Source organism: Notolepis coatsorum (assembly GCF_963971535.1).
Source record: "Notolepis coatsorum genome assembly, chromosome: 4".
NCBI lineage: Eukaryota > Metazoa > Chordata > Actinopteri > Aulopiformes > Paralepididae > Notolepis > Notolepis coatsorum.
In genome coordinates, this window is record NC_140168.1 from 74040826 (window position 1) to 74052658 (window position 11833).

General features: G+C 41.2%; 1 protein-coding gene across 1 annotated transcript in view; it reads left to right on the forward strand.

The window, feature by feature from the left end:
• Positions 1-5018, forward strand: part of slc6a18 (solute carrier family 6 member 18) — a gene marked incomplete at both ends in the record, with an annotated part of 57345 nt that extends 52327 nt beyond the window's left edge. The window contains one exon of the mRNA XM_084311984.1: positions 4806-5018. Within this exon, the coding sequence (XP_084168110.1) occupies positions 4806-5018 (213 nt within the window). The remainder of the gene's footprint in view (positions 1-4805) is intronic.
• Between the last annotated feature and the right edge of the window lie 6815 nt (positions 5019-11833).

Below are 11833 nucleotides of genomic sequence, written 5' to 3' on the forward strand. Positions count from 1 at the left end.
ACCGCTTGATGTAAATGTTCTGGAGGGTGGGAAGCCCCCCTCCAATTGTGCGTTCGGCTGAACGTGTCACTCTTTGTAGTCTGCTACGGTCTTGTGCAGTGCTATTCCCAAACCAGGAGGTGATGTTGCCGGTCAGGATGCTCTCTATTGTACATGAGTAGAAGTTCCTAAGGATCTTCTGACTGACTTGGAACTTCCTTAGGCGCCTGAGGAAGTAGAGGCGTTGTCGTGCCTTCTTCACAACACTGTCAATGTGTGTGGTCCATGTCAAGTCCTCGGATATGTGGGCTCCGAGGTACTTGAAACTGTTCACTCTCTCAACCGGTGCCCCGTCGATGCTGAGGGGGCTGTAGTCCTTGACCCCCGACCTCCTGAAGTCCACAATCATCTCTTTTGTTTTGCTGACGTTCAGGGAGAGGCAGTTCTCCTGACACCACTGTAGTAGTGTCTGCACTCTGTATTTCTTGACTATGCCTGAGCTATGTCTTTTTCCAAATCCCGTAACTCGATCATCCAATTCAAGCGATTCCTGAATAGCCTGAGTCATTGAATTATTATTATTTATTCATTTTAAAGGGCAGAAGTGGGCGATTAGATCCAGACTAATGCATTCAAGTTTAATTCTAGGTGAATGGCACTGGAAGCGGCAGTTCAAGTTAAGAGTTTTATTTGTCACGGCATACAAGCATACAGTGAAATGCGGGTGGTCATGCCCGCAGCGATTGTGCAATAATACAAGTAATACAAATTTAAATAAGACATAGAATGAGACATAACAGGTATAATGTACATACGTTTACAAAAAGCATGGTAAAAGACATGCTAAGGTCCTGCGATAGTGCAATACAGTGATAGCTACGGATGAGGCACTGGGTCTTATGTACACTACTATACAATACTATACAATATACAGTTTTTTTCTTTTTTTATCCACTTTTTCTCCCATTTTCTATATTTTCTCCCATCCCAATTTCGTATCATCCAATTCAACCCTCCCCTGTCACGGACGCTGTTTCTTGCCTCCCACAAGCCGGCTGCAATGTGGACTAAGTCATACATAGCACAAGTCCCCTCCGGTACTTGAGGTAACAGCAGTCGCATCTTTTCACCTGCGCAGCTCGATCTCTCAGTGGCGAGGAGTAACGCGTGGGAGGCTCACGCGGCCCCCGACACTTCCTGATTCTACTGCGCAAGCACACCAACCGACCTGTAGGAGTCGCTGTCCACAACGCCCGATCCCCACCCATCAGTTTCCCACCCCCTAATACGGCCAATGTGTATTAGTACGGACGACCAGCTAAACTGAAAGCAAATGTGGAGCGCTGGGCTCGAACTGACGAGCCCAGCGTCTCCAGCATTTTGTGGCGAGCGCCTTGCCCACTACGCCACGTAGCCGCCCACTATACAATATACAGTTATACTACCGTACTTTTCGCACTATAAGCCGCACCTGACTATAAGCCGCAGCAGCTAAATTGAATGATGTGTACATATATAAGCCGCACTGGACTATAAGCTGCATGTGTTTTAATGTTTAATTACCATATGTAAGGAGTGGAGCCTGCGGCTTAATTTGACTCAACACGGGAAACCTCACCCGGCCCGGACACGGAAAGGATTGACAGATTGATTGCTCTTTCTCGATTCTGTGAGTGGTGGTGCATGGCCGTTCTTATATTGAGCTTTAAGTTCCCACCTCTACAGAGAATGACTCCCATTGGGACACAATACTGTCGGACAAATAACATTAACTAATTTACAAGTTGTATTAAGTTTAGCAAATAAGGGAACAGATAAATAACATTTCAATGCAATAAAAAAAGCAATATTTCGATTTTCGGGTTTTGTCCACATACTGTATAAGCCGCACCGTTATATAAGCCGCAGGGTAGAAAAATGGGGAAAAAAGCCACGGCTTATAGTCCGAAAAGTACGGTATATATTATATATCCTTATGCTATCTTGTTATATCCATCTATTTACTATACAAGAACCACTCCCGTTCTTTTTATTTATTTATAGTGACCTTTTCATTGTGTAAAGTGACCGTTGAGTGTGTGCGTGTGCAGCGTGTGTGTGTTCGTGCTAAAGTGTCTGTTAGTGTGTGAGCGTATACAGTATGTGTGTTGTGTGTGTGCTCATGTGTGCGTGTGTGGAGAGTTCAGTGTTCAAGACTCTGATGGCCTGGGGGAAGAAGCTGAGCCGAAGTCTCTCTGTCCTAGTTGCTGGTGTGCGCAGTCGTTTGCCTGACCGCAGCAGCTTGAACAGGCTGTTGTTGGGGTGGTGAGGGTCTTTCATTATTCTGCAGGCTCTGGATTTGCACCTCTTGTTATATAAGACCTGCAGGGGTGGTAGTGCAATACCCGCAGTTCACTTCCAGTTTATTTGTTATTGTTTTGCTGATTTTTCTACACTTAAGATTATGCTTCCGATCAGTTCACTTATGTGTTTTTTACAAGAATATTGTTGTTGTTTTTTGTCTGGTGAATGAATATATAAATAAAATAGAATAAAATCAGAAACATTTCTGTACAACGGCCTTCATCTGGTTATAATATGAGATCAAATATATCTGGCTAGGCTATAACCAGATGAATGTTCTTACCAAGATGTTGTTCTTAAGATGTTTTAATTGTGAGTGAAGAAGACAGCGGGAGATATTTGTTGATTGAAGGTAGAATAACCTGTAGTCAAACAGTGAACAAAGGAGACCCTCTTGGTATTGCACTTCATTTTAAGTTTAAGTTTAATCAAAAAACTAAATTGGGTCTGATATGTGGAAATTGAAATTGGGTCTGATGGGTGTGGGTTGGAGTTAAGTGGGGATAGGGGGAGATAGGAGGTTTGAGTGGGGATTGAATGAATAGCTGTGTCTCAATTCAGGGGTTGTATCCTTCCAAAGATGCAGTATACAAAGGCGTGTCCATTGTAGACTGGTGCGGGCGAACCAAGTGTTGTTAAAGGACACGGCCTGGTCTACGGAGGAGACTGGGGTTGATGCATAATAATGGTCCTAGATCGTACATTACTGCTGTGTCTCACAGGCACAGCTATCAGCCTTCTGCCATCGCTGCTGGTTGGTGTGAAATGCATTCCGTGATATTTGGCTGTCCTGAAGGATCCATCTGTTGGATTCTCCAAACTCAGGAAAAGAAGGCTGCATTTCTCAGTTGCATTTGAAGGTGCTTTCGAAATGGGACACAATTAAAATACAGCCATTGAAGGATACAGCCCCTGAATTGAGACATAGGACATTCTCCCCCCTCCTCCTCCTCCATCATGCACCAGGTACTGGTGATACTGTATTTGCAATATTTTCCTCCATTTCCCAGAATGCATCAGTTACTGGTGCGTTGTTTACGTAATTTAAGTTCCATCTCGTTCTTCTCTTCAAGTTCTCCCTCTCTTCTGTGAAGTTCTCCAGAGCTCACTTGGTGGCCAGCAATAGCAACCTCTCCCTTATCCCCACTCAACTCCAACACACACATCAGACCAAAATAAATCAAATCAAATGAAAAGGTGCAGCACCAGAGGGACTCTTTTGCCTAGAGGTCACTGTTTGGTGGCATTACGGATTCTAATGAAATTCACATGGTGAAAGAAGTAGCTTAAAGATGCTGTGAGTGGTATTTTCTTTTTTTATTAAAAGATGTGTTAAATAGCTCTACATTCTAATTTCTGACAGCCATCACTGTTATAGAGTGTTTGGTCAGTAACATGGGTCTCCCAGTCCCTCAGTTCTGCATTAAACATAAAATAAATGTTTTGGTATCCCTTCCCACCTTATCCAATCTTTATCCAATCAGGAGAGAAAACCCATACATATCTTTACTTATTTCAAGATATCTTGCCAAGCCACATTTGCTTACTGCACTGGTCGATTATTTTACTTGTTTCAAGGACACATTTTCTTAAAAGTAGTTATTTAATTTCTTATTTTTGTCAGACCATTTTTAATAGTGTGGAGTTCTCTCTCCTGATTGGATAAAGTGTTTACTGCAGAGCGGAGGGACTGGGAGACCCATGTTACTGACCAAATACTCAGTGATGGCTGTCGGAATGTAGAGCTATTATTTTAACATGTACTGTAGACCACTTATACATTTTCTTTTTTTAACCTCTTAAGCTGTAGCCATTGTGGCTATTGTGTCTGTTACTATACTTGAGTAAATTGTAATGAACCAAAGCAGAATATAAATTATAATTTTAATTTTCATCTTTGACGGTGAATAACACCATGCTAACATTGACCTCGTAAGAAACTCGTTCACTGAGCTCATTCAACACCTTCTTGAGATCAAGTTTAAAAAGATTCTAAGCAAATGAATAAAGGGGAGATGATTTATGTTTTTTTTTGTAGATGCAATACTACATTTTGCCATCCGGAGACATGCAATTTGAAATATAATTTGAATATAGAAAATCAGGCCTATAAATGACCTTATTATGGCCAAGTCATACATCTACTGTATGGATCGGGTTCAATCTGGATTTAATCATTTCCTCATGTGACTACTCACCTTTTTCCGATGCAATGCACAGAGAATTTACAGATTTCAGAGAAACGCATATTTAGCTAATAACACTTAAAATCATTGGTAAACAAACTGAAAATATACACGTTGACTGCTGTTTTGATAGGGTTAGGGTCTTTACTCTTGGCTACATTTGAAAAAGAAACACAACATGAATTAATACGGTCTGTATTGATTGATTTATGACGAGCGACAGTAGGGTCCCCCAATTAACAGCTTAACAGGTTAACTACACCAGTTCAGAGAAGACGCCTCTCTGTTTCCCAACAGGCTGAGTTCCCCAAGATGGAGACGAAGCCGTACCCAGACTGGGTGTTCGCCATCATAATTCTTCTCTCCGCGCTGCCTGTGGCTCCCATCCCACTGGTGGCACTCTACAGACTGGTCCGCCCTCTGGCTCGCGGGAGATCGGACGGTCCCACCGGCGACGATACCAGCCACAGTTCTTCTCACACCAACGAAGGCTATGTAGATGAAACATAGTTCGGGTGACGGCAGAGCATGTGAGCGGAGTGGGGGGTGAAGAACGCATCTGCCACTCAAACCACTCAAATGGTCCAACTTCCAGTGTTGTAGTACTCAAGTCCTGGACTGATTTTCAGGACTTGTGACTCGACTTGGACTTGAGCACTGATGACTCGGACTTGGACTTGTAGCAGAGTGGCCTATTGGCACTGCCCCTTTAAGACAGGCAGTCTAATTGCCATATAGGCTCAGCTGAGTTGATTGCAGGGAGTGAAGCAGAGCAAGTGGAGCAGAGCAAGGAAGCAGAGCAGGAGAGAGGAGTGAAGTGAGAGCAAGGGAAATACAGCGACGAAAACAAGTTAAGAAGACTCATCATGTATCCTGAGGCACACAACATGGCCGATCAAAGAGAGTATCACCTGTAAAGAGAGGACACCAATGCTGGCAAGTTAACTCCTTCCATGAACTGTCTCTTCAAACCCCCAACTATCCCGGACTTGACCAGCTTGTTTTAAATAAATAAATTACTCAAGATCTCCAGTGTCCCTGTTCTCCCAGCTTCTCCCTACAAATCTCCAAGCTCTCCTCAGCCACCACTTCAGCAGTTCAGCCTACCCCAGCCTGCTACCACACACACACACACACACACACAAATAAGTGGCCCAGATTTGATGTTTAGGTGATATAAAATGCTTCCGAGTAAGTCAAATAAAATTACATGATGTACCGTCGCCCGGGAGATCAAAAGTTTGCTCCATTCACATGCTCTGGGTGACATCCTTTCCCGATCGATAAAACATTTCACAGTTGGAGGGCATTTTTAAAAATGTATTTAAACTTATTTAAACTGGTTGGCCCTCTCTTGCAGAGAGGTGTGATAAACATTGGCATTTGTTTATTTCCAAAGCTCTTATTGGTCAGCAATCTCTTTACATTACAATGGTGCTGGATTGGAACTCTGGTGATTTGCTCATGCTTAATGTTCCCTGAGCTTGTTCTAATCTTGGAAAGACTGCCTTCTCCTTTAGTGCTACATACACTCTCTGAATACCCTTCGATGCACTTTAAAGATTGATATTCTTCCAACCTTTGGACAATTCAAAGCTTTGATCATTAACCACTGTACTTCATTTTCGTAATTATTTTAATTGTATTTAATAATATGTGTTTTTATTTAATTTTATCTTGTTTTTATCGTGTTGTGATTACATGTTTTTATCTTATTTTTATCTTGTTTCTATTGTGTTGTGATTACATGTTTTTATCTTTGTTTTATCTTTACGTCATCTTATATTTTTAAATTGTATGTACTCAACGTCACTGTAAATTAGGGAAATCAGTGTCCTTTCGAGTTTAAATATAATAATAATAATAATAATAATAATAATAATAATAATAATAATAATAATAATAATAATAATAATAATAATAATAATAATAATAACTATTTATATAGCACTTTTCATACAGAAGTTGCAGTTCAAAGTGCTTCACAACAGTAAAAAATACAGGCATAAGCGAGCATGAAAAAGAGAGGTAAATCACAGTGTTTCACATTAGGATCTAGCATCCCAATAGGTTCTCTGTTTACAGTTTCATTCAGTAATACAAATAATAAAAATTGTTTAAAATGATTTGGTTAAAAAATAGTCTAAAAATTATAAAATAGAACAGACATACAACAGGGTATTTAACATACAACAGAGCAGTGCATCAGTAAGAAGTAAAAAGTGTGATAAAATAGTTAAATTTTTAATTATAAAATGGAGCAGACATACAACAAGGTATTTAACAAAATAGTTCAATTTTGGATTACAACAGAGCAGTGCTCTTCATTGTAGTAATATTCAATATTCAAGGGGCTTTCACAATTATTACATTTGGTAGTAATAATGGCACACGGTCTTAAATTCATATCAGCAGGGCCGGGGGTGAGGGGGGTGGGGGCGAGTGCAGCACACTTGAGAGTGAGAGTGGGGGGGGGGGGGGTGAGGACGACCTCGACAGTCTGGGGAGTGGAGATGTGAGTTGTCTCGGTCAGAGAGGAGGGAGGAGATAGCGAGATAAAATTTGCATAGAATCGACACATGAGTTTGATAGGAATTTTCATTTAAATGCCTGAGCAAAGAAGTAGGTTTTAAGCTGTCTTTTGAAGATATCTAGTGAGTTTGCTTCTCTGATGTTTTGGAGTAGTTTATTCCATAGTTTTGGGGCATAGTTGATAAAGGCTGCATTACCAATCCTTTTTTTTTACTGTTTCTGGGAGCCTCTAGTAGTCCAGCAGTTGATGATCGCAGTGTTCTTGCTGGCCTGTAATTTATTAGAGTGTTGGTGATGTAGCTAGGTCCCTTCATATAGGTTGAATGAATGAATAATCAAGGTTTCTGCTGGGCTTGTGGCACCATCAGAGTCTGGGTCAGGTATGTGTCTTTCTCATAGCAGATTATGCTATATCCTTTAGTCGAAGTTCTAGCACCTTCAGCCTTCTGTCAACACGTAATACAAATACTTAAAGGGGAATTCCAGGATTTTAAAACCTGGACCCTATTTTTCCATCAAGTGGGGTCTCAATTAATAAAAATTGTAATTGGTCCAGGGTTGAAGGAGAAATATTTGTTGACCAGCCAACAGAGCATGCTATAGAGCTGCTGGTTGCAGCTAACAAGTACCAGAATTGATGCACGTCCTGAAGCGGCTAGTGTTTCTGTACAAGAACCAATGAGATTGGTTGAGTAAAGCATCCCCACTGCTACTGACACTGTGCCAATGGCAACACAGTGTGCCATAGACCTGTCTGCTGTATACGTCAGACTCTGTGTTGGTGCGCTTCAAGGGGGCAAAAGGAACGTAATCCTGGTCAGAACAACGTGGGCAGACTACAATATATTTGCATTTGTTAACCATGATGCTAGCAATCTAAACAATCGATCCATGCCAAAGCTAGATATTGTAGTCGCTAGAATTCAGAGTGTTGAAATAAAGAGTCAAACTGAGGCTGATAGTCGATCAAAAGTAAAAGTATAGGTGTATTACAAGTCTACTGCAGTAAAGAGCACATCAATATCACAGAGTACACAGAGGCAGTCTGTCTGTCCAAAGAGATGCTGCCCACAGATCAGAATACAAGACGCTTTATACCCTATTCTCCCACATGCATATACCAGGTGCACGTGAAAATGTACTGAACAGAGTGGCCTTCACCTTTGACAAATGGAGTGGGATGAAACAAACATGGAGCAAGATGTACTAAGCAATGCCATCATTACTTAACCCTGCAGACATGACAGGTAGTGAAGCTTGTATCTTTCAATGCTGTCTGTTGACTAGGCCTGGAGACAGAGAATTCTGTCATTTAAGGATGACCAATCATAAATTGAAGGAAAGGGTAAGAGAAATGAAATTGGCTATTACAATATGTAAAAGGTGAAAGACTCACACTCACAGCCATGCATTACTGCCATTTAGTGGAAAGAGAGATAGGAATCAGTGACCTCTTTAAATAATAAATCAAAGCCTCTAGGTGGCAGTATATACATGATAACAGTTTATTTCCCCCACAAAATTTTAGTAGAAGATCATGTGACTCAAATATTGGGTTGAGGAACAGGATTGCACACTATATATATATATCTCTATGAGAATAACTAAAGAGTATAGAGTATAGGAAGGGATCAGCTGAATGTCACTCTTTAAAATGTCAATACGTTTCTAAGACTCTAAACATTGCAAATGAGTTCCTCAATCAAATAAGCCGCCTTTACTTTTGTTGGTATAAGCAATTTTATGTCCCACTCCATTAATTTCCGAGCTCTCAGGTCTGCAAATTATACCAGAGCTAGTAATGCAAGTATGTGTGGCAGGAATGTAATGACAATGAGCATGTGCTCAGCAAGTATCCCTGGATATTGTTGAATGATCAGCATCCAATGCCTAGAGACTCATGTTTGAGCCGACACCATGAATAATAATAATAATAAATTCGATTTAAAGAGAGAATCGCCAAAAGATTGATTGATGGTGTCAGAGCCTCAGATGGTAGGGGAGAGGGAGTTCCACAGCCTGGGGGCAGCAAGGAGAAGGCTCGGCCTCCCAGTGTGGAACGCCTGGTGCGGGGAATGGTGAGGAGCGGAGGCCACGTGCTGGAGTGTAGGGTGGAGTAGGTTGGTCAGGTAGGATGGAGCCAACCCATGCAGTGATTTATGAGGATCTGTAGTTGACGGGGAGCCAGTGGAGTTTTTGCTGGCTCCCCGAGCAAGACACTTGACACCATAGGAAATTGGTTGGAATTCACAAAATGTACAATGTTCTTGACAAAATTCTTCCATACAAAGACCATCAAGCGCAACGTGTACAGTGGCCGAGCCGGTTAGGTGAGGGAGCATGGATGAGACAAGATGGGTGATGATGCTATCTAAATGGTAAATGGTAATGGCTGCATTTATATAGCGCTTTTATCCAAAGCGCTTTACAAATTTGTTCTCACCTGTTACCCATTCACACACCAACGGCGGAGGCAACCATCCAAGGAGCCAACCTGCTCATCGGGAGCAGTTAGGGGTTAAGTGTCTTGCTCAAGGACACTTCGACACGCTGCCCGGGAGGAGGGGGAACCGAACCGGGAACCTTCTGACTACTAGACGACTGCTCTACATCTTGAGCCACTGTCGCCACCATCAAGCGCACTGTTGGAAACGTGTACAGTGGCCGAGCCGGTTAGGTGAGGGAGCAGGGATGAGACGCGATGGGTGACAATGCTATCTAGCCTCAGCAGATCCAGCTGGAGTCCCAGGAGGGTCACAGAGATACCGCATACCACTTACTTTAACATAACCGTTAATCAGAGCAGCATAACTGGACCGCATACCACTTACTTTAACATAACCATTAATCAGAGCAGCATAACTGGACCGCATACCACTTACTTTAACATAACCTTTAACCCTTTCCCCGCCAATAACGTCATACGACGGGTTTCAAGTTCATGCGAATTCTGCCAATAACGGCGTACGACGTGATTCTGATCAATATTTCATATTTTTGCCATGGTATTCATATTTCACTCACGGAGCCTTGTCGGATGCTGTGTGAGCCAGCACAACTCTGCAACGCTTCAATACTGCCACCTGGTGGCTGATCGGCGAGTTGCAACCGGAAGTGGATCTCTTGTGATCCCGGTGCGTCTCCCTATTCCGTCCGGCCACTCGTTTATCGTCGCAGGACTCAATACACACACTGTGGATATGGATCCGTTGCCATAACTCAATAATCTACATGATTTGGCGTGTATTAGTAATATACAAACCGGAAATGGATCGCCTCGAATCCCCACCACATAACTGGGATCTGTTTGCTCCACTCTCATCGCCCAACGGTACGAGGAGACTGACATGAGTTTCAGCGTTTTTGTTTATCATTTTTGATACAAACTGCTCTGATCTATATATCACCCATACTACATAAATCATCTAACGTCGGTCACGGAATTATAAACGACCCCCCCCCCCCCTCCGTTCACCCGCGCATGATCAGTCATAACGTTTAGGACCATGTACAGTTGACATTTTTAATATAACGTTGATCGGTATCAAACAGCATTTGATAATCTAATATATGCATTTATGTCTATATCTCACGTTCTAGGAAATACTGCAGAAAACGATAAAAACATATTTATACTCTAGACCAGGGGTGGGCAACTTTGTATATGGTGAGGGCCACAAAATGTCCACAATCAATCTGGGGGGCCGCATTGTTTATCGGCAGTCCCGCCAGTAGTACCCCATCACTCAAATAGCCCTAATAGTCACAAGGTATATAAACAATTATAATTTGTTGTAACTTTGTTTTTATTCCATTTCAAATGCATTTAGTAATGCAATTTCAACTTTATGAATTTATAAACAGCTGAATTTAAAAGTATTGCTGTGTAACCCCAAATATATACAAAAATGATCAATTATAATTAAGGCTTCTAATAAAATAAATGTATGAACTTAAAGCCCACTGCTCAACAAACACAAAGCAGCATTCCTGCTGCATTTCACTACAACAGTAAATCAAAAGTGCAATAATAAATGATTTTGTTAAATGTATAAACTTTTATCCTGCTACTAAACAAAACATTATAACACTGAAATGCATGTTATGGATATGAAGCACTCAGGAATGTTTTGTTTAGTAGCAGGATAAAAGTGTATACATTTAACAAAATCATTTATTATTGCACTTTTGATTTACTGTTGTAGTGAAATGCAGCAGGAATGCTGCTTTGTGTTTGTGTTATTAGTGTTATCTGAACACTACAAAAGTAAACAAGTAAAGTGCAAGTAAAGTAAAGTGCAATACTACATGCCTCCCATTGACCCTTTATCAAACTGGCATGACATTCACCCTCGCCCCACAGTGGGTCAATAATGGTTATAATAATAATAATAATAATAATAATAATAATAATAATAATAATAATAATAATAATAATAATAATAATAATAATAATAATAATAATAATAATAATAATAATAATAATAATAATAATAATAATAATAATAATAATAATAATAATAATAATAATAATAATAATAATAATAATGGTCCCCTCTCTACACCTCTCCATCATCTCCCCCCTCTCTACACCTCTTCATCATCTCTTCCCCCCTCTCTACACCTCTTCATCATCTCCTTCCCCCCCCCCCTCTCTACACCTCTTCATCATCTCTTCCCCCCTCTCTACACCTCTTCATCATCTCCTTCCCCCCCCCCCCTCTACACCTCTTCATCATCTCCTCCCCCCCTGTCTTTAATGAGACACTTGTGGTCTCTCTTGTTGGCGCACA